This window comes from Gekko japonicus, unplaced genomic scaffold, assembly GCF_001447785.1.
Source record: "Gekko japonicus isolate JY-2015 unplaced genomic scaffold, Gekko_japonicus_V1.1 scaffold1241, whole genome shotgun sequence".
Classification (NCBI taxonomy): Eukaryota; Metazoa; Chordata; class Lepidosauria; order Squamata; family Gekkonidae; genus Gekko; species Gekko japonicus.
In genome coordinates this window covers 347,059-374,137 of record NW_015170314.1, presented here as the reverse complement: position 1 = coordinate 374,137, position 27,079 = coordinate 347,059, and the positions used below count along the sequence as shown (strand labels likewise).

The 27,079-nt window shown below is 50.9% G+C and overlaps 2 protein-coding genes across 2 annotated transcripts; one reads left to right on the top strand and one right to left on the bottom strand.

Moving 5' to 3' along the window:
• The first annotated feature begins 1,549 nt into the window (after window positions 1-1,549).
• DLAT (dihydrolipoamide S-acetyltransferase) lies at window positions 1,550-16,388 on the top strand. The gene is made up of 13 exons (XM_015418023.1): window positions 1,550-1,647; window positions 3,502-3,626; window positions 5,119-5,287; window positions 6,319-6,445; window positions 7,094-7,287; window positions 8,620-8,755; window positions 8,865-8,932; window positions 9,842-9,943; window positions 11,587-11,694; window positions 13,149-13,264; window positions 13,508-13,670; window positions 14,571-14,707; window positions 16,246-16,388. Exons 1-13 carry the CDS (start codon window positions 1,573-1,575, stop codon window positions 16,373-16,375), a joined length of 1,650 nt encoding a protein of 549 aa, XP_015273509.1. The 5' UTR covers window positions 1,550-1,572; the 3' UTR covers window positions 16,376-16,388.
• Window positions 16,389-19,139: 2,751 nt separating this feature from the next.
• PIH1D2 (PIH1 domain containing 2) lies at window positions 19,140-26,953 on the bottom strand. Its single transcript, XM_015418014.1, has 6 exons — window positions 26,923-26,953; window positions 25,297-25,531; window positions 24,322-24,442; window positions 22,257-22,490; window positions 20,140-20,414; window positions 19,140-19,301 (listed from the first exon to the last, which is right to left on the bottom strand). The coding sequence occupies exons 2-6, from the start codon at window positions 25,477-25,479 to the stop codon at window positions 19,140-19,142; spliced, it is 975 nt and encodes a 324-aa protein (XP_015273500.1). The 5' UTR covers window positions 25,480-25,531; window positions 26,923-26,953.
• Window positions 26,954-27,079: the final 126 nt, after the last annotated feature.

Here is a 27,079-nt window from a genome sequence, read left to right as displayed (position 1 = left end):
CCCTCCCTCCCTCCCTCTCTCTCTCTCTCCCCCTCCCACAGCCGGTGGGACCGGGCACCAGGGTTCCCTCTGAGCTGATTGAGTGTGAGCCAGCTCAGAGTTTTCTAGCCTCCGGCTCACACGCTTTTGTCTCAGCCCAGGAAGGAGGAGGCTCCAGAGCAAAGGAATGGATGCAGCAGCCCAATGGCTCGCTCACAGCTTTCATGTCAGTGGCTCACAGAGTAGAATTTTTGCTCACAGGACTCCAAGGCTCAGAGGGAGCATGGGTTGTGTCACCACTGTCCCCTCCGAGCTGAGTTGAGTGTGAGCCGGCTCACCGTTTTCTAGCCTCCGGCTCACACACTTTTGTCTCAGCCCAGGAAGGAAGGCTCCAGAGCAACCTAATGCATGCAGCCGCCAAATCGCTCGCTCACAGCTTGAATGTCAGTGGCTCACAGAGTAGAATTTTTGCTCACAAGACTCCACAGCTTAGAGGGAGCGTTGCCGGGGTCCCCCTTCCTCCTGCCGCACTGCGGGACCCCTTTTGACCAGAGGTTGGGGACGCCCCACCCCAGTTTGGTGTCCTGGTTAACTGCAGGCGGACTCTGATCTGGGAGAGCCAGGTTTGATTCCCCACTCCTCCACTTGCACCTGCTGGATGACCTTGGGCAAGCTGTAGCTCTGATAAGAGCTGTTCTTGAAAAAGAGACGTTTCTGTCAAGAGCTCTCTCAGCCCCACCTGCCTCACAGGGTGTCTGTGGTGGGGAGGGGAAGGGAAAGGAGTGTATAAGCAACTCTGAGACTCCTTTGGGTAGTGAAGGGCCATGGGGTCTAAATCCAATCTCTCCTTCTTCTTCTTGCCAGATCCTGCTCCCGTGCAAGGCCCAAGTTGCCACCAGCTTAGCCCTCTTTGGAGCCCCCTCCTCCTCCTCCTCCTCAAGCGAAGGAGCATCTGTTGAAAAAATGCCCGAGTTACAGGAGTGGGTGTAGGAGGAAGGGGCTGTGCGGGGGGGGGGGTGTCCCTGTGCCAGGCTCGTAGCCGGGATTTTTTTAAATTGGGGGGAGGGTTTAAATAAATCGGGGAGGCACCCCACACCCAAATGTGTGCCGTAAATAAAATTAAAAATTAAAAGTCGGGGGGGGGGTCTGGGCTGGGTGGGAAGTCAGGGGGCCTTGGCAGTAGCTGGGGGCGGATGAAGGCTCCCGGGTGCCCTCAGCACTGGCCAATCTTGGTGCCCCTCCTCCTTTCCACACTGACCCCCAGTCCATTTTCGTGGTTGACCTGTCTGCCCAGATAGACAATGCAGGTTGCAGCAATACAAAATTTTATTCATAGGATAACACCATATACTGTACAAACTAAGCTTTTCACCCCTTCCCCAACTTTGTGGTGCCCCCTTTGGCCCTGGGGCCCTAAGCACCTGCCTTAGTCTGCTTCATGGTTAATCCACCCCTGGCAGTAAATGGGGGTGGGGGGCCCAAGCGGCCCCACTGTCGCTACGGGGCCTGCCCTGTGCCCCGCTGGAAATGACCTGTTCCCTTTCTGCCCACCCCTTTCCCTTCTAGGTGCCTTTGCCCGCTCTCTCCCCGACCATGCAGATGGGGACGATCGCCCGCTGGGAGAAGAAGGAAGGGGACAAGATCAGCGAGGGGGACCTGATAGCCGAGGTACCTCGACTGGAGGCAGGACCTGCCTTTCGGGCTGGCCCCACAACCCTTCTTTTCAATGTCTTGCAAATGCCCTCTTTTACGGAGTGGACATCTGGCTGGCGTGCAGAAGGTTCAGGGCTAGGTCCCTGGCGTGCTGCATTCAAAGGACTGGGTAGCAGGCCTTGTTGTCCGGTCCCCCTCACAGCGATTAATCCAATACACGTTTAAGCAAAGTAGTATTTTATTAAAGCCATGATAGAGCAGGAACAAGTTCACTGTCCAGAATACCTGGGCCAGGGTGGGCAAGGAATAATGTAATACATTCAAACAGGGCATTAACCAATAATCTCCATTCCCGCCGAGCGGGCAGACTTCAGGTTACGCGCTCAAAAGCCTGAGAAGCAACGTTCCCTAAAACCGAAACAATTACAGCTTCACACGGTGCAGTTCATTATACAGTTAGCAAAGCAGCTCTCCCCACACACCTGTTAATCTTGCTGATAAGCGTTGCCTAGCATTTGCAGACAGGAATGCATGAGAGAAGATTATACACAGGGAAGATAGGGCATGCGCAGATGCCCGGTGAGCGAGGGGGGGGGGACCAACAGCTCTCAATCTTCTATGGCAGCTAGCTGACACTTGTGAAGGCTCATTCGCTGCCTGAGGCCCTGGAGAGCTGCTGCCAGTCATAGATCTTGATTGGTCAAGGTTCTGGCACAGAAGAAGGTTGCCTCATGCCCTGTGTGCGCATTAAGTGCTGCCAAGTCTCTTTGTGGCCACTCTGTGAATGGAACGGAGCAAGAGTCCAGGAGCACCTTAACGACTCACAAAATTTGTGGCAGGGGAGGGGCTGAGTCGTGACTCACGAAAGCTCCTCCCCTGCCACGCATTTTGTTAGTCTTCAAGGCAACACTTGACTCTTGCTCTTTTCTACTACTATAGACAGACTAACACGGTATCCATCTTGATGGATCTTCGGTGGCAGCTCCTACCTGGTGGAACGAGCTCCCGGAGGAGATCCGGGCCCTGCGGGACCTCGCACAGTTCCGCAGGGCCTGCAAGACGGAGCTCTTCCGCCAGGCGTTTGAGTAGGAGCCGCCACGACTGTACCATCATTACGATCTGGCCCTGGAAGAAATATCGATAGCGCTAAGCGGAACAGATGGCACTGAGTGGAAATAACAGCATTAATACGCCATCTTTATGGTAATTTAATTTGAACATCGAGAGCACTTAATAATGTCGAAATATGTTGATTGATTTTAAATGTTTTTAATTGTTTTATGTGAGGCTTGTGCTGATTGTGAGCCGCCCTGAGCCTGTGCTGCGGGGAGGGAGAGCTATAAACCGAATTTATAAATAAATCTATGAATTAATGACATTAAAAATGCCCCGTCATTAACAGCCTTGCTCGGGTCTTTCAAGCGGAGGGCCTTTGTGGCTTCCTGGATGGAATCGGCCCATCTCATGTTGGGTCTTCCACTTTCCCTGCAACCTACAACGTTGCCCAGCATTTCTGCCTTTCCCAGTGACTTCTCGTAACGTGACCAAAATACGATAGTCTCAGTTCAGTCATTTTAGCTTCCAGGGAGAGTTCAGGCTTGGTTTGATCTCTAACCCACTGATGTGCCTTTTTGGCGGTAAGCGGCACCTGTAAAACCCTCTCCCAACACCGCATTTCACATGAAGCGATGAATTCTGGACGAATCCCTTGTGATTGTTGCCATCATCCCCTGCGGTTGGGGCGAGACTGGGTCCTTGCAGTAGTCTCAGCAGGGAGGCTCCTTGATACTGGGGGGGCTGGCGGGGTGAAGCTCTGGAGGCATTCTGGGGGTTCCTTTGCTGTAACCAAACGGTTGTCTGCACGTAAAGGTGGAGACAGACAAAGCGACGGTGGGGTTCGAGTGCATGGAAGAGTGCTACCTGGCCAAGATCCTGGTGGCGGAAGGGACACGGGACGTTCCCATCGGAGCCATCATATGCATCACAGTGGACAAGTGAGTAGTAGGCTTGTGGCTGGCTTTGTGGGGCTCCCTCGCTTCCTGCGGCCACCTGCTTTTCTTTTCTTCGTTTCTGCCACCCCCTTTTGACCCTTTCCGTTCTGTCAATCCCTCGCCTTTTCCTTTTCTGCCTTGTAGCCCTCATCAGCAGCAGTGAAACCTTTTCTGGACTTCCAAAGCCTTGTTCCATAGGCACAGGCCTAACCTGGCTAACTGTGCCACATCTCAAATCGACTAGGAATCCCTTTTCCCGAATTCCCTGAAGTGTGAGCAGGCCGCTCAGAGGCAATCCTGTGTTGTGGTTTCTGTGGCTGATGTGTTGCAATTTGAACCTTCTCGTTTGGTGCAGTGGTTACATGCGCAGACTCTAATGTGGGAGAACCGGGTTTGATTCTCCTACTCCTCCACTTGCAGCTGCTGGATGACCTTGGGCAAGCCGTAGTTCTGATAAGAGCTGTTCTTGAAAAATAGTTTCTCTCATAGCTCTCTCAGCCCCGCCTACCTCACAGGGTGTCTGTTGTGGGGAGGGGAAGAGAGAGGTGTTTGTAAGCCACTCTGAGACACCTTTGGGTAGTGAAGGGTGGGATATAAATCCAATCTCTTCTTCTTCTTCTTCTTCTGGATGGCCTTGGGCAAGCTGTAGTTCTGACAAGAGCTGTCCTTGAAAAAGAGCAGTTCCTGTCAGAGCTCTCTTCGCCCCACCTACCTCACAGGCAATGTTCCCTCTAAGCTGTGGAGTCTTGTGAGCAAAAATTCTACTTTGTGAGCTACTGGCATTAAAGTGGTGAGCAAGCAGTTTGGCTACTGCATAAATTACTTTGCTCTGGAGCCATCCTTCCTGAGCTAAGACAAAAATCTGTGAGCTGGAGGCTAAAAAAATGTGAGCTAGCTCACACTCAGCTTAGAGGGAACACTGCTCACAGGGTGTCTGTTGTGGGGAGGGGGAGGGAAAGGAGTTTGTAAGCCGCTCTGAGACACCTTTGGGTAGTGAAGGGCGGGGTATAAATCCAATCTTCTCCTCCTCCTCTTCTATGGATGTCTTCTGCCAGCGGGTGAAGATATTTTTGATTCATTTGGCATACCCCAAGTAACCGTTATTGGTCCTCCTCTCTGGTTTTGGCATTGTCTCTTTATGTGTTTTCATGGTGTAATTTAAAAATTTTAAATGTTGCTTTTAATTTCTCCAATGCTTGGGGTTCCCTGATCAGGTGGAAAGGCAGCATAGAAGTTTTGCAAACAAATGAGCAGGTCCTGAGCATGTATTTTCCAAGCCTCTTCCAAAGGAGGCTGAGGGCACCTTTTCCAAGCCTTCCCATTGGGCCTCTGTCCTTTCTGCCTGGTTGGACAAGGGAACACACCTCTTCTGTGTTGTGCACGGCACCAACTGTGTGGTTGTTCAGGGGCGTGGGGGGTCTCCTGGGTGCCGCCATCCCCGTGCCCCGTCTCTCCCCTCTGTGTGGGCTCATGTCTCCTCCCTGCCTTCCGCTAGGCCAGAGCTTGTTGATGCCTTCAAGAACTTTGCCTTGGATTCTGCGGCCCCCGCAGCCTCAGTGCCTCCCCCTCCACCGGCGGCAGCAGCACCAGCGGCTCCCCCCACACCGCCACCAGCTCAGCCTTCCGCTCAGGCTCCGGGCAGCTCTTTTCCTCCCCACATGCAGGTACCGCATCGGCCGTCATCCGTCTGCATCTGTATCTTTCCTAGGTTATCCTTTTTTTGCTTGCCAGGTTTCCTAATTCTTTCTTATACTGTAAAATCTTGGCAAGCCATAAGCAGAAGCAGCGGGAGTCTTATCAGTCTGTCCTTGCTGTGCAAGTGGAGAATAAGTAGTCCAGCCTTGAAGGACGTGGGGCAACGCTCCCTCTAAGCTGTGGAGTCTTGTGAGCGGAAATTCTACTTTGTGAGTCGCTGGCATTAAAGTTGTGAGCCAGCGATTTGGCGGCTGCATCGATCAGTTTGCTCCGGAGCCCTCCTTCCTGAGCGAAGGCAAAAATGTGTGAGCCGGAGGCTAAAAAACTGTGAGCTGGCTCACACTCACTCAGCTTGGAGGGAACGCTGATGTGGGGGGAGCTGTCGGTATGACGTGGGCTGCCCCCCTGGGGGGTGGGTGGGTGGGAGGGAAACCTCCCTTGTGTCACAGCCTTTCTTCCCCTTCTGCGAAGGTATCAGGAGGGGCTGTTTAGCGAACTAGAGTCTGTGCAGGAAGGAGAAGAGCCTCCAGGTACCACCTTTCATCGATACCCCATGTAAGGAAGCCAGAGGAGAGATAAGAACATAAGAGAAGCCAGTGTTGGATCAGGCCAATGGCCCATCCAGTCCATCACTGTCACACAGTGGCCAAAAATACCAGGGGCCATCAGGAGGTGCAGCAGTGGGGCCAGGACACTAGAAGCCCTCCCACTGTTGACCCCCCCAAGCACTAAGAACACAGAGCATCCCTTGCCCCAGCCTGAGAGTTCCTCTCTATACGTTGTGGCTAAGAGCCACCGATGGACTCCTGCTCTGTGTGTTTATCCAGTTCCCTCTTGAAGCCGTCCATGCTTGTAGCCGCCGCCACCTCCTGTGGCAGTGAATTCCATGTGCTAATCACTCTTTGGGTGAAGAACCACCCCGTTGGCCAGACCTCATGCGTCTGTATTTGTTGCCCCTGGGTCACTGAGATCCCGTGTGTGTGCACTCTTATTTCCCTAGATCATGCTCCCCGCCCTCTCGCCCACCATGACGATGGGGACCGTTCAGAGGTGGGAGAAGAAAGTCGGTGAGAAGCTGAGCGAAGGAGACTTGCTGGCCGAAATTGAGACCGACAAAGCAACGATAGGTGAGACATCTCTGAACCCTCGACGCAAGCTGTGAGGGATGGTTTCTGTTTGCATTTCAAAAAGGTGCCCCCCCCCCCGGTGACGGGCCACGGCTTGGTGACGTACAACACCTGGTTTGCATGCAGGAGTTCCCACTTCCGGTCTCTGCGTCTCCAGTTAAAGGGCTGCAGGTGCAGGAAGAGATCTTTTTCCGCCTGGGACCCGGGAGAGCCGCCGACACTCGGGCCGGATGGGTTAACAGTCTGACTGAGGCTGCTTCGTAGAAGGGACCATAGCTCAGCGATAAGAGCCCATTGACATCTGCAGTTAAAGGGCCTTGGCCGCAGGATGGGAAAAGACCTTTCAGATCCTGGAGAGTTGCCGTCTGTCAGAGTAGACAGTACCAAGCTTGCTGAACCAATAATCCTGGCTCTGTGTAAGGCAGCCTCATGAGTTTTTCGTGTCTTCTAGCAGTGAAGCTTTTGGCTAAAAATTGTCCAGGACTTGATAAATTCAAGACAATCCCTTCCCCACACGTATTTGCAGTTTACACAGAATTTGTGTGCATGAATGTAAGCATGTGGCTTTAGCGGATTTTTGTGCAGTGGGAATTGTGAGTGTTGATTCTTTCTCCAAACAATTTCTCTTTCCCCCCCCCCCCCTTTAAGGCTTTGAAGTACAAGAAGAAGGATATTTGGCCAAAATCTTGGTGGAAGAAGGCACGAGGGACGTGCCGTTGGGAACGCCGCTCTGTATCATTGTGGAGAAGGAGTCGGACATTCCAGCGTTTGCTGACTACAAGGATGTCGGAGCTGCTGACGTCAGGCCCCCAACCCCACCGAGGGCCTTGCCTCCGAGCCCTGTAAGGACGACCTCTGGGGGGCCTTCTGTGGTGGGGAGAGGAATCATGAGGTCCCCGACCAGGGTGTCCACTTGAGCCCAGATTCTTCAGAATTCCTTTCCTTGCACAGGAGGGTTTTGGAAATGGAAGTACGCTCCCCCCTTGCCCCCAAGTCAGTCCTCCTCGGGGATTGGCAGTCTGGCTTCTGCAGCCTATTTGCCAGATTGGTCTGCCCTCTCAAACACTTCCTTGTGAGGGGACTGAGTCAGTTTAGAGTTGAAGGTGTTCCTTGCAAGGTGGCTTGGCTGTCTGTTGAGCTTGGAGCATTCAGTCCACTACTACTAACTACTACTACTACTTCTTCTTCTTCCTCTTCTTCCTCTTCCTCTTCTTCTTCTTCCTCTTCTTCTTCTTCCTCTTCTTCTTCCTCTTCTTCTTCTTCCTCTTCTTCCTCTTCTTCCTCTTCCTCTTCTTCTTCTCCTCCTCCTCCTCCTCCTCCTCCTCCTTCTTTCAAAGTCTTACTATAATTTTCCATATAGGATTTCAATAGATACATTCATTAATTGCACTTTTAGATAAAACTACATATTCTTAAAGCTAGTACACAGATTCATTGGAATTTCTTTATAACGTGATAAGAAGGTTAATAGGGGCCGCCAGGTGTTTTTGAAAGTGATTACAGCTCTAGAGGAGAGGGTGGATTCATAGTATTAAAGGCAATCTTGGCCTGCAGGTATTGCTCTCAAATCTTTTTTCACCACAGATCCCGGGGAGGAGACAAAGACACTTTCCAAAACGAGGCAATAGAAGATTTGGCTGCCGAAAGCAAAATCATCAAAATACATTGTTCTGTATAAGAATAGTGGTCTCCCACCAACTCCAGACCTAATAATAAGCATTCAGGCGTGAAATATAGGGAATGTCCAGTAATTAACTTTATGTTGTCAAGAACCGTCTTCCAGAAAGTTTGTAGAACCGGGCAGAGGAGCCAACCATGTATATAGGGCCCCTCCACCCTACATTTTCTCCAACACACAGGTGTTCAAGCCCACTTCTGACAATCGTTCCGTCCTGTGCAATCCCGTCTCTTCTCTCTCACCCCTCTTCTGAAGAAGAGTGGCTCCCTGACCAGCTCCCGTTGGGATCCTGCCCTCTCAGACCGTGCCCGTGCTAGCACAGACCCCTCGTTCCGCTGGCTGTTGGACTGGAAGGGTCTGCATGATGCCCCAGCCCACCACCTGTCCATTTGTGCTACAGACTCATGCCCAGGTTGGGAAAGGTGCACTAGGGGATACTTAAAGGTGCTCGCAAGCCAGCCGGTAACGACCTACCATGCCTTATCCTTTCCCCCAGGCGGCCGCTCCTCCACCGCCCCCGTCGGCAGCCCCCGCTTCAGTTAAACTGAGCACGCCTAGAGGCCGGGTGGTCGTCAGCCCCCTGGCAAAGAAGCTGGCGGCAGAGAAAGGAATTGACCTGTCACAAGTGAAAGGTGAGTGGCGGCCCTCAGCACACTTCTGACGGCTGGGGCAGCCGAGCCAGGCAGCCCCCCCCTCCCCCCGGGTATTGCTTAAAATGTTTGTGTTCCACGCCCACCCCAGGCACGGGACCAGACGGGCGGATCACAAAGAAAGACATCGAATCGTTTGTGCCATCCAAGGTTGCCCCGGTGAGTACAGCCTGCTCTCTGGCCACACGTCTTTTCTGCCCGGGCTGGGTCTGGACCAGCGTTCCCACTAAGCTGAGTGAGTGTGAGCTAGCTCACAGTTTTTTAGCCTCCAGCTCACACATTTTTGTCTCAGCTCAGGGGGGGTGGCGGCTCTGGAGCAATGTTCCCTCTAAGCTGTGGAGTCCTGTGACCAGTGTTCCCACTAAGCTGAGTTAGTGTGAGCTGGCTCACGGTTTTTTAGCCTCCAGCTCACAGATTTTTGTCTTAGCTCAGGAAGGATGACTCCAGAGCAAACTAATTGAGGCAGCAGCCAAACCGCTTGCTCACAACTTTAATGCCAGTAGCTCACAAAGTGGAATTTTTGCTTACAAGACTCAACAGCTTAGAGGGAACATTGCAAAATTCTACCTTGTTGTGAGCTAATGGCATTAAGGTTGCGAGTGAGCGATATGGCTGCTCTGGAGCCGTCCTTCCTGGGCTAAGACAAAAATGGGTGAACCGGAGGCTAAAAAAACTGAGCTAGCTCACACTAACTCAGCTTAGAGGGAACACTGCTGTGGGTGCCGTATCCCCTGCAGCCTCCCTGCTTGCCAGCTCCCTCGCCTTCCCAGCCCTGTTCTGCCTGCAGCCCCCCACACCCGGGGCTCTCAGTTAGTTAAACTGCACTGAATGCAGGGGGATCGGGAGCTGCCTTTTTCTGGTGCACTGCGGAGAGTCACGAAAGGGGGCGGCAGTAGGGTTTCAGAACTGCTGTCTTTTGGATGCGGGATAAGGAGGAGACTTCAAAACCCATCCAGTGGCATACCTGAAAAGGAATGAATCGTCACCTTCCCTCTCAGGGGTGGTGGTGGCTGGGTGGCTCTTCTCCGCTCCCCGTCTCTGTTAACTGAAAACCTTTTCTCCTGACAGGCCCGGGCACCTGCAGCAGCTCCTTTGGCTGCACCGGCGGCAGCTGCTGTGGCCCCTTCCATAGGCGCCTTCACCGATATTCCAATCACCAATATTCGCAAGGTAAAGAGCCGGTCCTTCCCCCTTCACAGAGGGGCTGCCAGATCTCTGCTTCAGAGCCCGAGCCGGGGCTTTGCTGGACAGTCCTTCTCCCCTGGGTGCTGAGGTGGGTTTGTGGGAGAGGGAGGGTGTTGAGGAAATTTATTTATTTATTAAATTTTTATCCCGCCCTCCTGGCCGAGGCTGGCTCAGGGTGGCTTACAACAATAAAATTCGCATCCAACAATCATAACAAAATCACATACATTAATAAATATGACATTAAAATTCAAACAAGATAAAGTGCTAGCAACATCCTCATTATCCCAATTGGGTCTTCGGCCTTCTGTGGCTATCTCAGGTCATTGGCACTGGCTATGTTTGAGGGACCTACGGGCCAGGGCTCCGCCTAAGTCGGTATTAATTTTTGGCGGTGGCGGTGTTAGTGGTTGTTAATGGTGGTGGCTCCAAAAGCCTGGCGGAAGAGCTCTGTCTTACAGGCCCTGTGGAACTGTGAAAGGTCCCGCAGGGCCCTAGTCTCTTCCGGGAGCTCATTCCACCGGAGTGGAGCCACCACCGAGAAAGCCCTGGCCCTAGCTGCCACCAGTCTGGCCTCCTTGAAACTTGGGGGGACCAGCCAGTTCTGGGACCCCGATCGCAGTGTCCTTTGGGGAACATACGGGGAAAGGCGATCCCTTAGGTATGCAGGACCTTGGCCATAAAGGGCTTTAAAGGTCAAAACCAGCACCTTGAAGCGGACCCGGTACGCTATAGGCAGCCAGTACAACGTCTTTAGCACAGGTTGGATTTGGTCCCGAATCGGGATTCCCATCAACCACCTGGCCGCGGTGTTTTGCACCAGCTGCAGCTTCCGGATAATACCTCACAGCTGGGGTGGCCAAACTGCAATACGCGGCTCTTTCACACGGTCTCATTTAATGTTAACAAAAAGCAAATTTGCATGTTTTTCAATAAAAACGTGTGTGTGATATCGGTTCACGTCTTTGCGACTCTCAAACATCTGACGTTTATCCTGTGTGGCCGTTCCATTAAGCAGGTTTGGCCACCCCTGCATCACAGCGTCCTCTCTGGCTCCGTACAAAGGCCCGATGTCCCCATGCCACCAAATAAGGGCGTAGGAGGGACGAGAGCCTTTCAAGAAGGGCGTCTCAGAGGCCAGCCGTGTCGGTCTGCGGTAGAACAGCCAGATTTGAGTCCTGGAGCCCCTTCGAGATCAACGGGACTTTTCCGGGCAGGCGCTTTCGAGAGCCAGAGCTCTCTGAGGCAGGTTATCTGACGAAGGGACTGGTTTGACGCCCAAAAGCTTCTACCCCCCCCCCCAAAAAAAAATCTTATTGGTCTCTAAGGGGCTCCTGGACTCAAACCCAGCTGTACCTTTTCAAGTTACGGGTAGGCCGAATACCATTTTCAGACGCTCCTACGTGCAAAAGCAATCCGTGCTCATTAAAAAACAGACAGAAGGCAAAGTTGGCAAGGATAAAAAATTTCCCGTTCAATATCTGCTAGCTTTCTGCTTGCGAGAAACATCCCAGGGGGAATATTCCAGCGTGGTGTCCTCCACCTGAAGAAAGTAGCGGTCCGGTCGGTCCTGCTTCCAGGGTCGGCCAGGCCTGCGTTAGACCTTTAACCTTTGTCCTTGCTCGCAGGTGATCGCTCAGCGCTTGATGCAATCCAAGCAAACGATACCTCATTACTACCTCTCTGTTGATATCGACATGGGAGAAATCCTGGTGCTAAGGAAAGAGCTCAACCAGGTAACTTGCTGTTACTGAGGCCGTCTGAGCGCGTTTTTTTTGGGGGGGGGCAGGAGAGGGAATTGGCGTGCACCTCCTGGGTGGAAGCGGGCTGCTTCTTGCCTCTCTCAGTGATGGTTTAATGTTTCGTTGAGCTTCCCTCGTGCGGCAGACGAGACGCTGAAGCGGGCTGTATGCGCCCTGCCTGCCTTCCATGGGAATTCCTGCATGTTATTTAGGGGCCCACGTGCATCCCTCAAGTGTCAGGTTCCCCCCTGCTGTGCATTCTTGGCCCAGATCTGAGGACATGCAACCTGAGATGGGAAGCGCACAGTGCACTCTAATTCAGAGGAAGCTTAGGGGAGGGGACGGGTTTCAGTCCCTGGCCAAATGTGTCATCAGGGCCGAATTGAGGAGAGGTGGTTCAAGCCACCTTCTGCAGGCCTCTTGTCTGGAATTCCTGCTCAGGGAGAAGAGTGAGCCGCTTGCTCTGAAAGGAGGAGGGGAGACCCTGAGGAGGAGTAGGAGGAGTAAGAGTTGGATTTATACCCTGCCCGAGTCTCAGAGCAGCTTACAAACTCCTTTCCCTTCCCCTCCCCACAACAGACACCCTGGGAGGTAGGCGGGGCCGAGAGAGCTCTGACAGAAACTGCTCTTTTTCAAGAACAGCTCTGACAGAACTGTGGCTTGCCCAAGGTCATCCAGCCAGGTGCAAGTGGAGGAGTGGGGAATCAAACCCGGTTCTCCACGCACTTAACCACTACACCAGACTGGCTCTCTCGGGGACGGAGGGCTGCACCTTTGCAAGCCAGCCTGTGAGAAGACTTCGGCCTACTTCGGCTCCTGTTTGCTCTGAGGAATTTAGTCAACTTATACCCCACTTTGCTCTCAAGTGGGGACCCAAAGTGGCTTACAACAGTCTCTCCATCTCCATTTTATCCTCACAACCCTGTGAGCAGTGTTTCCTCTAAGCTGAGTTAGTGTGAGCTAGCTCACTTTTTTAAGCTTCCGGCTCACCCATTTTTGTCTCCGCTCAGGAAGGAGGGCTCCAGAGCAAACTAATTTATGCAGGAGCCATGTCCACCTGCTCACAACTTTAATGCCAGTAGCTCACAAAGTAGAATTTTTGCTCACAGGACTCCACAGCTTAGAGGGAGCATTGCCTGTGAGGTAGGTTAAATGGGGAGTGAGTGACTGGCCCAAGGACACCCAGCGAGCTTCCGTGGCTGATTGCGGATTTGAATCTGGGTCTCCCGGATCCTAGCTTGGCGCTCTGACCACTACGCCAAACTGGTTCTTCCTGGCGTTAAGGATTACATTCCCTCAATAAGGCCTGCACAGGGTCCTTGTCTCTTGCCGTCCTTGTGGTTAGGTGGGGGACCATGGTGGGAAGAAGCACTGGCCCTCCCTTTCAGAGCAGCCCTGGAGAATGAGCCGTTCAGCACACATCGCCCTCTGCTTTCTTGTCTTTGCAGGAGACGCCGGAGAAGGTTAAGCTCTCTGTCAACGACTTCATTATTAAGGCCGCAGCGCTGGCTTGCCTGAAGGTGCCTGAAGCAAATTCCTCTTGGCTGGACACAGTCATTAGGCAGTAAGTGATCAGCCCTAAGATGACCTAAAGAGTTCTCGATAACGAGCGGCTGCACCTAAGAGCACGCCGGAGCCCTCTGAGCACCCTGGGGGCTGTGGCTGGTTGTTACGGAACTTCTCATGCAAGCAAGTGAGGTCGGAAGGGTTTGGAGAAGGCAGGCAGGGATCGGCTGCAAGGAGTTCCTGCCACTCTCCCCCCCCCCCCCCCCCGGTCTTACTTGTTTCTTCTTTGTGCCTCTTCCAGGAATCACGTGGTGGACGTCAACGTTGCAGTCAGTACCCCAGCGGGGCTCATAACTCCAATTGTGTTTAATGCGCATATAAAGGGACTGGCTTCCATTAACCAAGATGTTGTGACGTTGGCCGCCAAAGCTCGCGAGGGCAAGCTCCAGCCGCATGAATTTCAGGTGAGGAGTGTGGACCGGGAGCGCCTCCCCAAAGCCGCCACTGCAGTCTGGATGTCCAGAGAGACTTGAGCTTGTATGGCTGTCTAGGAAGCAGATTTGCAGAGTGTTTAGGGGAGAGGCTGTGGCTCGGCGGGTAGAGCATCTACTTGGCATCCAGAAGGTCCCAGGTTCAATCCCTGGCATCTCCAGTTTTAAAATGGACTAGGCAATAGATGATGTGAAAGACCTCCGCCTGAGACCCTGGAGAGCTGCTGCCAGTCTCAGTAGACAGTACTGACTTTTGATGGACCGAGGTTCCGATTCAGTGTAAGGCAGCTTCATGTGTTCATGTGTCCTCTTCCTTTGCAGAGGTGACAACCTGCCAGGCACAATGACCTGGAACACGACACTGTTTCCTTTTTTATTTTATTTATTTATGGCTTTTTAGCAGGGCTATTTTTGGGCAGGAACGCACAGGAACGGAGTTCCGGCTGGCTTCAGAGTTGGCCACGCCCACGACACCCAAAACCTTTGCGTGCGTGGCTACAGAGGGAAGGCCTGGAGAGTAACCCCCGTGACTCTGAGGCAGGGGGGCCAGGGGGGCCCTGGAAGGATCGGGGAGGCCTTTAAATGCCTCCCCGTGTCTTCCCTGGCCTGTCCAAAGGCCAGCTTGCCCGGGCACCCTGCAGCCACGGGGCGCCCAGGCAAGCCAAGTGAAGGCAGTTTAAACTGCCTTCCCTTTCTTTCGGGGGGGGGGGCCTTGCCCGGGCAAGCCAAGGGAAGGCATGGGGTGTGGTCTAATATGCTAATGAGCAGCACTGTCAGGGGTGTGGCCTGTTATGCTAATGAGTTCCTGCTGGGCTTTTTCTACCAAAAAAGCCCTGCTTTTTAAAATTACAACTACGGTGTGTTTCTTGACAGGGTGGAACTTTCACGGTCTCCAATTTAGGGATGTACGGCATCAAGAACTTCTCTGCCATCATCAATCCTCCACAGGCTTGCATTTTGGCCGTTGGTGCTTCTGAGAAACGGCTGGTGCCGGCAGATAATGAAAAGGGGTAAGTGTGTTTAGATACCTTAGGTACGAGCCAGTGCGTACAGGAGCAGCGTTGGGGCATTACAGTCAAAGGGGACATTCCATCATTCGTGGGGAAGACGGGGCCGATGCTTTCTTCTTCACTTGCAGTTTGCCTGAACGGCCTCTTCTCCCCTGCAGAATCCTCAGTGACGTAATCTGAGGCAGTGCAAAAGGACGCATAGATCCTTAACCAATCAGTGGGTTCAAAAAAAGACTGTAAAACCCAAGCTTTCATCAGATACTGTCCAAAGCACGCTTCCAAGTGTGCGTGCACAGGACTGGGCTGCTTGTGGCACTAGTTCTGGATGTTTTGACACTGTCTTTCTCTGACATAACCAGTGTTAGCCAAAGGAGGACCCTGGTGCACAGTCAGTTGAGGGTACACTGTAATAGTTTCAACATCAGTGCAACGTAATTCAGAAACCAGGAATCTGAAAGGTCAGCAGTGGGAGGGCTTCTAATGTCCTGGCCCCACTGGTGGACCTCCTGATGGCGCTGGTATTTCTGGGCACTGTGTGACAGAGTGTTGGACTGGATGGGCTTTTGGTCTGATCCAGCATTGGCTTCTCTTATGTTCTTAAAGTGGCTACTGATGAAATACCGTTCTCCTTCATTATATCCACACTCTGTATCAGGTATAATATGCTGTACTCCACGGGTGGCCAAACTTGTTTAACGTAAGAGCCACATGGAGTAAACGTCACATGTTTGAGAGCCGCATGACATGAACAAATATTGCAGACGTGTTTTTATTGGGAAATAGGCAGATTTGCTTTTTATTAACGTTAAATGAGACTGCCAGAAATAAAAACAAAAGGGACAAAAATAGATATTGATGATGACATTTATTTGTGCAATGATATTTGTAGGGCTGGGTCTTTGAGAACGCATTTAGAGTGGCTTTCTTTTTCTGCTCCCCCCCCCGTCTCAAGCCAGGAAGGGGAACAATGGCTGGGGAAGGGAAGACCAATCGGGGAGGCACACCTCCCCTTCGCTTTCTCAGCTGCCCTGCCGGGAGCCACACAACATGTGCGAAAGAGCCACGTGTGGCTCCCGAGTCACAGTTTGGCCGCCCCTGCTCTATTCTTTCACATTTCGGCACTCCTAGTACGTTGCTCGTTTGATGTCTCCTCACATTGACTGTATCAACATCCAGCGTGCTTCCTGGATGTCTCTTCATATAGACTTTTCAGCTCACCCTGTGTACAGGTGGGCTATAAACATGGGAAATAAAAAATAAGTAAAGGGGGGGGGGAGCTTTGGTTTCATCGGGAAGAGCCTGCCAGTGTTCAGTCTGCTGGAGAGCCGCTGCCCGTCCGAGCAGGCGATGATAAGCGAGGAGATCAGAGGCAGCTTTGTGTATTCATCCAGACAGATTTGGGTTCAAGAAAGCTCAAGAAGTGCAGCTGCAACCTGAAGAGAGGGTTTTTTGAACAAAACAGTAGGTTGGACCAGGACTTTCTTTTCTGGGCTGGGTTTTCAGAGAGCTAAGCACCCGGGCCCTCTCTCCCCACCCAGGTTCGACGTGGCCAGCGTGATGTCAGTGACCCTGAGCTGCGACCACCGTGTTGTGGACGGGGCTGTCGGAGCCCAGTGGCTCGCCGAGTTCAAGAAGTTCCTGCAGAAGCCGGCCACCATGTTGCTATAATCCCCACCTCCCCCCCCTCAAATGTTCCTTTCTTTATTTTTTAAACAAATATATATATAAATATATAAATATACCTACGGTTGCTGGTAATTTTTATTGCCAGCTGTACAGATTTACTAGCTTGCCAGCACTTTCCAGAAGCAAGTCCAGCGAATGCTGTATTTTGTACAGTGGATGAATTTGCAGGCTTTCCCCTCTTACAACGTACCAGCTGTGTAGAATCATGTGAGGAGCTCGTGCTTCTTTCTGATCATGGGAACAAAGGCCCGGCCAGGCCTGGCCCAGCCGTCCGAAGGCCCCTTTTGAGTTCCCAAAAGCAAGCAAGCTGGATTGCAAAAAGCTTTAAGAAGAAAAGGGAGAGAGAGAGAGAGACCTGAAAGGGGCGGTGAAGAAATTGCCATTTGATCACGGAAAGTGGACCCGCCTGGCCTCTCTGTCCTCCTGTCCTCTAGACTAGCATATGTTTAGTGAGGGACGGAGCAGAACACGGGCCTCCTGATGGTTCACGTTCCAGTTTACTTTGGGAATTCAGCATGTATTCAGGTTTTTCTAGTTGCAGGAACCCTTTGAAAGCACTTTAATGCAAAAGGGAATGCATTGTTCTGTCCCCCACTGTACCTGCAGAAATTTTGTTTGAACCGTTTCTGAAAATATGCTTCTTCCGGAGAACTTGCAAGACTCCACTTTCCCGCCCCCACTCAGGCCTTCATTTTATAGTTAAGATGCTGCTTCACTTCTGAACAGGAGATGTGGTTCAGGGGAACGGTGCGATTAAAAAAAAAATGGTGTCATCTCTATTTCTGCATTTGGATTTTTTCCCCCCAGGCAAGGTAAGAGAGGAAATTCTGATGGGTGTTGAGACTGAAGGCGGAACTGCAGGGTGACATCCAGGCTGTTGACATGAATGTAAGGTCACAGTTCCCCTTGTTTAAACCCCAGGACTGTGCAGCAGAGAAGCCCCTGGTCGGTTGTCCTTATTGGCTGTAACCCAGAGAAAGATAGGGGTGCTCAGCTTCCCTTCGCGAGTTCAGTGGTGGCCAAAGTCCCAGTTCCAGTTGGGGGCCGCTCTCTTTCTTGAGACCAGAGATGCTGCTGGTGCTGCAGCATCGCTATCTTGGCCATCCAAGCCTTGGAAGTGGCAGGATTTCTTTGGCCATGTAAATAGTGTAAAAAATTGAGTGGTAGGAAATGGTTTCCTTTCCAGATTGTGCCCAAAGGTGCATTTATCACTGTGTCCTATAGTGGGAAGGGTGTAAAAGTGCAAAACACTCCCCTGGTTTGCGTTCCAAAAGAGGATCATGTGTAGCTGCTGCCGTGCGACATGACCGAGAGAGCGTAAACTGACCCTGGAATCGTTCTGTACCATACGCAGTGCATTAAGTATCGTCTCTTGTAAAGTTGTGCTTCCCAAATCCACTAAATATTCAGAAAGAGGTTATACTGTGGAGGTAAAAATATTTTTGTGAGACCACCTAACAGTGTTTTTTTTTCCCCCTTCTGATTTTGGTTGAAATTTAAGCCTACAATCTTTTGGTAAAGAAGCAGGTTGCACTAAAAATGAATTTTAAGAATGTCCTTCGTTCCAAACTGGGCCTGTGGGCCCTTGTGTTCCATTAAACATTTGGAATTGATCAGCCCTGCTCTTCCTGGTCCCCGGTGCTTTCTTTGTGTCTGTGTGTGTTTGTGTTACAGACGTGTGCAATGCACACACAGCTGACCCTGCGGCTCATATGGCTTGGGAAGACGGCTTACCTTGCTGGATTGACACCCACCTCAGAAAAAAATTAACCCAAACCTTTTCCTGCCTGAGGAGGGGGACGTGTTGTAGGGAGAGGCTTTTTCATGCGAGCTGTGGATGGGCTGCTGAGCTATTTTTTAGGATCCAGGTTCACTGAAGCCTTTTCTTTGGAATAATCGAAACTTGACTGTTTTGCAAGGGGCCGTGAGAGGGAGGGGCTGTGGAAGAGCAGCTGCTTGGCATGCAGAAGGTCCCCGCTTCAACCCCCCGTTAAAAGCACCAGGCAGGATGTGATGTGAAGACCTCTCTCTGCCCGAGATCCTGGGGAGCCGTGGCCAGTCTGAGTAGGCAGTAATGACCTTGACGGACCGAGGGTCTGATTCCGTACAAGGCAGCTTCTTGTCTGCCTTACGGACAGCCCTATCAGAACAGAGAGTGCAGCAGCCCAGAGGTTCTTTCTTGTCTCCTGAACCAGCAGGAGCACCTTTGTGTCTGGAGAGACTCAAAGTCAATTTTCGGATCGGGGGGGGGGGGCAACTGTGGTGAGTGGTCTGTTTCCCGTAGATCTAAACAGCCCATCTGCAGGTAATCCCTGGGCAATGCCAGGGAAAACCTTTACATTTGATATCCCCAGCTAAGCAACAGCACTCTTGAGAAGAGGGCACGGGTGTACTTTCAATCCTAGAAACCATGGGAAGCATAGAATTTTACTGTGTTTTATTGTTCCCGTTAATGTAGGAATTGTTCAGCGGTATACAGTTTGCTATTGCTTTATAAGGCTCATGTGGTTATCTCTTACGGTTTGCCCAGTATAGAGTAGAGACTGAAGGAGGGCTAAGGGATATTATGCGTATAGCCATTGTTGCTGACAGCATCTCCATTGTTACTGGTGGTGCATCTTATCTCTAGGCAGTGGTAGACAGCGCACCGCGTCTGTTCAAAGAGCAGCTGAGCTTCCTGCTCAAAGGCTCAGAGGAGTGAATGCGGGCTAAGAGCCAGCGCACTTAACCCCTTTAAAATAATTGCTCACTCAGTACTCGGATCTTGGTTCTGTTGGCAAACCGGCATCGTGACCAGCAGGAGCCCTTTCTTCTTGAAAAATCTTGCGGATGCGGCTTCTTCCTCCACAGACTCCGGCAGACTCAGGTGCAGTCGGTATTGAGGCGGGCATTCCATCAACAGGTCATCCTAAAACAAGAAAGAACCTCTATGTTCAGAAGCAGTAGGCTTCAAAGACCAGGGCTCCTTGGTGGGGGGGAGGGCAAAAATAGGGGCCGGCTCTGTCGGGGGAAGCTGGTAGGTCACTGTGGGGAACAGGGTGTCGGACAGCATCGCTTGAGTGGTAAAGGAGAACCAGTGTGGGGTGGTGGTTTAGAGTGCCAGACGTATCTGGGAGACCCGGGTTCAAATTCTGAATCATGCCATGGAAGCTCGCTGGGTGACCTTGGGCCAGATACTCTTTCAACCTAACCTAACTGACTTTACAGGGTTGTTATGAAGAAAGAGAGAGAGCCAGTGTGGTGTCGTGGTTTCACTGTTGGACTGGTGTCTTGGAGACCTGGGTTCAAATCCCCAGTTTTGCCCTGGGAGCTCACTGGGTGACCTTGGGCCAGTCACCCTCTTTCAGCCCGACTTTCCTCACAGGGATTGTTGTGAGGCTAAAATGGAGGAGAGAACGATGTCAGCTGCCTTGGGTCCCTGCTGGGGAGGAAGGCGGAGTGGAAACAGGTGAAACTGGGTAGCCAGTTTAGTCTGTCCGTAGCCGCAGAAAAGAGGAGGAGTCCAGGAGCACCTTAAAGACTAGCAACATTTGTGGCAGGGGAGGAGCCTTCCTGAGTCACTGCTCACTTCTTCAGAGACAGCTAGAAACTGTGCAAGTATTTACTCTTGCATTCCTGAAAAGCTTTCTGTAAACAAAGATGTGGAACTGCTACCAGAGACTCAGGCTCACCAGACCGATAAGGGACTGGTGGTGGGGGGAGGGGGGAGCAGGTGGGGCCGACCGTAATTCATCGTTCTGACCTACCTTAGAAATGCTCAGGTTACACTCGGAGACGCGGCGCACCGCTGGCACTTCAACTTTCACTTCAAGCTGCAGGGCTCTTCCGCTGGCATCCTTCCTTGTGGTCACTTCATAGGCCGGAGACTTCGGTTCCTCTGGCCGCTCTGCGCTCGAAATCTCCTCGATGAGGCAGGCTTTACGGGGGACGGTCCTTTCGGTAAGCAGAGTCAGATTGCTGTCTTCCGCCTGTGCTGTGATGTTCCGCAGCTGGTCAAGGGTCACCTCTTTCCGCAAGGAACCTTTCATACATGGGGTTTAAAAATATTAGAATGGGTGACCGTGTCAGTATGTAACAGGTGTCAAATTCATGGCCCTTTGCCTGCTTCATGCCAATTTTTTTAATTCTAGGGCTAGCAGCTAAAGGAGTTAATTTACTGGTACTGGGCAACCTACGGTCAGCCTCTATGTAACAGACTGTGTGTCTATTTAGTATACACGTAAATAAGTATTTATTTTGTATTTATTTATACAAACTTCTGCAGGGGGATGGACTAGATGACCCTGGAGGTCCCTTTCAACTCTATGATTCTATACTTCATTGGTACCCCAACTGTGTCTCCCCAGTGGGTTACAACAGTGGCTTATAACAGTCTTTCCATCTCCTTTTTATCCTCACAACAACCCTGTGAGGTCGGTTAGGCTGAGAGTATGACTGGCCCAAGGTACAAAAAAAAAATACTGAGTTGCAGCAGCACTGTCAATGTTTCAGTGTTTCTTATGCAGGGCACTGGGCCTCGTGGTTCTTCCACTGATGGTGGCACTGTCCTTCCATGCAAGCCCCCCCCCCCACCTACCGCAAGGCTCCTGGCCACGAGAGGGCAGTGCTGCTTAGAGATGTAAAATTTCCGGAAATGTTGAAGCACGGGAAAAAACGGAAATTTTCGGAAAAATGGAAAAAAATGCTACATTAGCACCTCTTTTGTCTTTTCTAGTTTGAAAGTCATTCTGTTACTTTAGGAACATAAAATATGACTATGGACATTTTTACTTGGCATGAAATTATCGCAACTAGCCTATTAAAAATATAGTGTATCCAAACAATTATTACAAACAGAATACCCACCCACATGCAAAAACAAAACTGAAACTTTTATTTTCTTCTGACAATCGCACCTCCTAAAGGAAGAAATGCATTTTGTTCTTGCATTGGAGAGTTTAGTTTGTAACCTAGGACTTGCTTGTCCTCAGTGCACAGAAATTACATCAATCTGATACCATATATATATATATTTTAGAAATGATTTGGAAAATATTTGAACACCTGGTCTTAAAATATTTTATTCATCATGTTAAAATAAAACGTTCCATAATCATTTTTTTTCTTTTTTCAATTTTTCCAATTTGGAAAAAAACAAAAAGGCTTCAGGAAAAAAAACGGAAAAAACCCGTTTCCCCCCCAAAAAAAATTTTTACCGTTTTTTTTCCTGGCCTTCACATCTCTAGTGCTGCTATTAGTGGAAGAAATCCGTGGTCAACAGATTGCTGCCAATGGATGCGGCGATGGCCACCTGCTTGCAAAGGTGATAAGGCAGATTCACTGAGGGGAAGTCCATCTGTGGCTACTAGCCATGGTGACCAAAGGGAACATCTCTACACAAAGGCAGCCAACTTCTAGATACCAGCACTCTGGGAGGCAGCAGCTGGGGAAGGCCTCGGCCTCTTTGCCCTTTGTTCAGTCCTCCAAAGCAACCGGGTGGACCAGTGGGCTGATCTAGTAAGTAAAGCCTTGCTCGAAAGCCAGTCGAACCCAACTCTAGGGGGTGTGTGTGCTCATCTCCGTTTCCAAGCCGAAGAGCTAGCGCTATCTGAAGACGTTTCCGTGGTCATGTGGCCGGTGTGGCTAGATACCGAGGCACACGGAACACTGTTACCTTCCCACCAAAGCAGTACCGATTTATCTGCTTGCAATTTCTTGCTTCGAACTGCTAGGCTGGCGGGAGCTGGGGCCAGGGACGGGAGCTCACTCCGTCATGCGGCACTCGGGTCTCGAACTAAGAGCCTCCAACCCAGAAGTTCAGGGAGAAGTTAACTGAACCCCATCTTTGCTTTTAGTCTTGCCTGTGATTTGGACAGCTGCTTACCATTCTTTTCGGAAGGGGGCGCTGTTGGCCGCCCTCCTCGCAAGCTGTGCCTCATCCTTTCCAGGCTTCCTTTCAGCTTACGCTTTGCCATACTGTACGTGGGGGACAGAGCGAGGCTGTAACGCTCCTCGACGAACTTGAGTGACAAGCGAATCAGCTGGTCCTCCTCTAACGGGTTCTTCCCCCCCTCGAGAACAGACGGGTTGTATGCGATATCGACGATGCTGTAAGGCTCTGAAAGGAGACCCAAATTCATTACTGCACTCTGTAGATCTGATTGCATGAGGGTGACACCACAAGCCAGCTGTGAGAACAAAATCGAAAGCTGGTCTTCAAACCGTATTTAACTTTGCTGTTGTGGAATACACACTGTTATAGTGCGGCTCTGTCTCTTTGAGATGGAGACAGAGACCTCATTTAGAATATATACCACCTCTCTCCTATACTGTGCATAAGGTGACGTGGAGTCAGTAGATATAAAATCAGTGAAAGCTGTATACTTGTAACCTACACTAAAGCAGAGTGCAGATAAGCCCTGCCTAAGCTCCATTCTGCACCGTTAGAGGGGACCATCAGGCTGGAGATGAAACATGGGAGCAAGAATCAGAAGGTCTTCTGGAAATAAAAGTAGAACACAGTTCAGTCCAGTGGCACCTTTAAGACCAACAAAGTTGTATTCGAGGTATGAGCTTTCATGGGTACACACACTTCTTCAGATACAGTGAAACAGGATTTCCTCAACCATTACATACAGAAAGAGAGGGGGCGGGGTTAGTTGCCAGGAAGGGCCAATTAGAGCAGAGAGTCAGAAACAAAATTGGAAATTACCAGTCCATACATATTGGTAGAGAGTAAATTAGCATACAGCATAATGAAGCTGTTTAACAGATTCCAGGACCAAACAGGAATAACAGGCTTAGTTTACATGGCAACCATTTGTTTGGTTTCAATTCTGGGGCAAAAGCAGTGAAGGAAATAAATACGTCAAAATAGACGTATCCTTCACTGTAGAAGGCTGAGAGTAATTAATTGAGACCCTGCTATCCGTCTCCTCTCAAGCATGGAAAGAAAAGTGTGTGGTGCTTCACAAATCTTTGCCAGCTCTGGGAAAAGAGCTAGAGACTGGGGGTGGAGCCTGGGGTGGGTGGGGTTTGGAGAAGGGGAGGGAAGGGAGGGACCTCATCAGGGCACATGGCCGTAGCCCCCCCTCCAATGCAGCCACTTTCTCCAGGGCAGCAGATTTCTGTTGTCTAAAGATCAGTTGTGATAGTGGGAGGTTTCCAGGCCTCACCTGGAGGTTGGCAACCCTAGAGGAAGTGAGAAGTGCAAGAAAAGAGGGAGCACATTTCATAACCAGGAGAATGTCAGTGAAGAGGCCCAACATTTCCCATTTTGTTGTCAAAGGCTTTCACAGCCCGAGTTCATTAGCTGTTGTAGATTTTGCAGGTTGTACGGCCGTGGTCTTGGCATTGTAGGACCTGACGTTCCGCCAGTAGCTGTGACTGGCATCCTCAGAGGTATAACCCAGAAAGATGGGAGTACTCTCTCTGTGTCAAGTACTCCAAAGATGACAGAGAGAGTACTCCATCCTTCTGTGTTATACCTCTGAGGATGCCAGTCACAGCTACTGGCGGAACGTCAGGTCCTACAATGCCAAGACCATGGCTGTACAACCCGGATTATCTACAACAGCTAATTTCTCCATTTTGTCCTCACAACAATGCTGTGATGTGGGTTAGGCTGAGAGTGTGACTGGCCCAAGGTCACCCAGCAAACTTCCAGAGCAGAGGGGGGATTGAAACCTGGGTATCCCAGATTGTAGTCCACCACTATATCATTCTGAAGCTGAAGCACCACAGGTGGCTAGTGCTTATGAATGTAGTGCCTGGGCAGGACCATATGGGAACAAGTCGTCCTTAACGACACAGTGGTACATTCATCGCTGCCACCTCTATGCAGACCTCTTTGTGGAGGGACAAGATTCAGCATCGAGCTCTTCCGCCAACACCCCACAGAATCAAGATGCAAAACAGGAAGCTTGGCATTCCCTAGTTTCTCTGCTCACCTGACTTTGCAAACGTATCCATTTTGCCGGCGCTTAACGGGACTGGATCGGATTGGGACTGGGGAGGGGGGACTTTATTCCAACTGCAGAGGTTAACAAACAATCGGGTTTCAGTTGGCTCCTGCAAAGGGAATTCAAAACCTGTTTTGTTACTAAAGCTGACAGTGAAATGAGGCAGTCGTCAGTAACCTCGCTGTTCTGCACGCATGACCCATCAGCAGGATTTTTGCCCTGAATTGTGTTTTTGGAGTATGAGCTGAAGAAGATAATACAATTGCATCTGATCTCTCCATTGTGCCAGTTCCTAATACAGTTTATCTACATACTGTAGGCATGTCTATCTGATTTGTCTTTTGTAGTCTGAACTTGACTGCAAAATGCAGATTAAGTAGACACGCCTGTCACAACTGCATCCCACTAGTGCAGTGTGGTGCCCCCAGTGTGGTGCCCACGGGTGCCTGCCCACACCTTTACTGATGCCCACCAAGTGGGTGTGGCCATGTGGGGCTTTTGGCGAGCTGCGCTTCTAACTGGCCACTGGAGATCGGATTGGCTGTGCAGATTTTTAACAATGTTGCTTTGGCGGCAGCTGCAACAACAGCTCACGGATTTTCACTATGGGGTTGAAGGTAAGCTGTGGCAGCCATTTTGTGGCTGCGCCCACCGATGCACCCTCTAAGCTGTGGAGTCTTGTGAGCAAAAATTCCACTTTGTGAGCTGCTGCCAGTATAGTTGGGAGCGAGCGATTTGGCTGCTGCATAAATCAGTTTTCTCTGGAGCCATCCTTCCTGAGCGAAGACAAAAATGTGTGAGCCGGAGGCTAAAAAACTGTGAGCGGGCTCACACGAACTCAGCCTAGAGGGAACGCTACCCACCACACTGTGTCAGAATTCCAAAGGTGCCCGCAGGGCAGGCTGTAAAAGTCTGGGGACCTCTGCACAACTCAATGGTTTTCAGCGTCCATCGCTAACATACCAAGATCCGGGCTTCCACGCACAGATGTGGCTCGGGAGGAGCGTAATGCTGCTTTGCGCTGTTGAGCTGTTGCTGTATGAATTGGCGGTAGCTCTCTGGAGAATTCTCGGCCATGTCGTCCAGCATCGTCCAGACCTGGGATGCCTTTGCCAGCACGTCCTCTGAGCGACCAAGGGCCTCCATTGCTGCTTCTTAAGTAATGGACAAGGCGGCAGAAGCGGCCAAGGCGTAGCACCTGGAAGAAAAGCTGGATTCAAGGCGGAGCAGCAGAGGCTTCTAGTGGAAATCTGTATTTTAAAAAAGATTTTAAATCATCCCAATTTCCCCATACTCAGTTCACCCAGCCTCATTCCCCAGCCTCAGTTCACCCCCTTGAAGAAATGGAGGCCTTCATCAACTAGTCTCAGAAGTCTATGCTGGCCCTATTTGTGCCGACAACTGCTTGTCAGGCAGAAATGCGACAGGGCCAGCTTTTCCCGACATGCAGGGGTGGAGAAAGGTTCGCCTTGTAAAAGGTGATGTTCACTGCTAATGTGACTAGGAAGTCCCCTGTTTAATTCACTCCCCAATCAGGTGCTCGCATGAGGTCTTTAGGTAATCTATTTTAGCCTGAGGCCCCCAGTTTCCTGTAAATAATATGGGGACAAATATCCCCTTCAGAGGGGAGCACCACCAAAGCATAGCGAGAGATCTTCCAGCAGTTGCCGAAAGCAGTTTAAGTGGTCCCAAAGTCTTTTGACCAAATGTTCTATTTCAGCATTCGTCTTTTGCTTCTATCAACAGCAACACTACGAGAACCATGAAAAAATAAAGAGGTGGCTCATCTAGTCCAGCATCCTGTTTCACCCCATGGCCAACCAGCTGACAGGGCATAGAGGCCAAGGCCTTCTCCTGATTTTGCCTCCTAAGTACTGGGATTCAGAGGTTTACTGCCTCTGCTCATGGAGTCTCCACTGATGAGCTCCTCTTCCAAGAATCTATCTAATTCCCTTTTAACACAATCAGCATTTGACAGATGAAAATTATAGTCATGCTTCTAGCAGCTTTATTTGCATGGGAAGGATCTCTGCTTGAACTCTTCCCCCCCAGACACATTGTTGAAGGCTAGACTGGGTTCTGCTCTTCCTGCATTGCTTAAAGAACCAAAAATAAGACAGCCAGTCCTTTGGGTTAAAAACAACAGGGAAAAAAATCGTTCTTCTAGAGCTGGTTCTCAAAATTTCTGAATACACTTCAGCAGCTGCAGTTCAAGATATCACAAGTTGTGCATGGCATGGGATGTGCCATATTGGTTGTGGGCGTGCACAGGGCCGGCTCCAGCTTATTTTGCACCCTAGGCGAGGGTCCCTTATGCCCCCCCCCCCCGTGTGCCCACCAATGTTAAAAAATAAATGCATTTTAGGAAGAATGAAAAACACAAATAATCAAGAAATTCCCAGAGTACGGGGCCGGGTGCAGTTTGGTGCCCCTAAGGGCCATCTCGCTCTAGGCGATTGCCTAGTGAGTGAGCCGGCCCTGGGCGTGCATGTGGTACATTGGTTCGAGAGCAGAGGTTCGAATCCCCACTCCGCCATAGAGCCTTGCTGGGTGACCTGGGGCCAGTGACTCACCGTTAGCTCAGCCTACCTCACAGGGTTGTTGTGAAGATAAACTGGAAGAGATGGGAGTGAGGCTGTGAGCCAAGGACAGGCTCTGATCAGCAGGCTGAGTGGCGATAAAGAAACGGAGCAAAGGCTTCTGATGCCGCCAGCCGCTTCCTTCTCCTCCTGCCACTCAGATCAGG

What these genes read in the sequence shown, in the direction of transcription:
- PIH1D2 (XM_015418014.1), bottom strand. Translation starts at nt 25,479, where the DNA reads ATGGAGGCCCTTGGTCGCTCAGAGGACGTGCTGGCAAAGGCATCCCAG. An exon ending in GCGTGGAAGCCCGGATCTTG is followed by an intron (nt 24,443 to 25,296) that starts GTATGTTAGCGA and finishes TTCCCTTTGCAG; the next exon opens with GAGCCAACTGAAACCCGATT. An exon ending in GGATACGTTTGCAAAGTCAG is followed by an intron (nt 22,491 to 24,321) that starts GTGAGCAGAGAA and finishes GTCTCCTTTCAG; the next exon opens with AGCCTTACAGCATCGTCGAT.
- DLAT (XM_015418023.1), top strand. Translation starts at nt 1,573, where the DNA reads ATGCAGATGGGGACGATCGCCCGCTGGGAGAAGAAGGAAGGGGACAAG. An exon ending in GGGCCTTGCCTCCGAGCCCT is followed by an intron (nt 7,288 to 8,619) that starts GTAAGGACGACC and finishes CCTTTCCCCCAG; the next exon opens with GCGGCCGCTCCTCCACCGCC. An exon ending in TAAGGAAAGAGCTCAACCAG is followed by an intron (nt 11,695 to 13,148) that starts GTAACTTGCTGT and finishes TTGTCTTTGCAG; the next exon opens with GAGACGCCGGAGAAGGTTAA.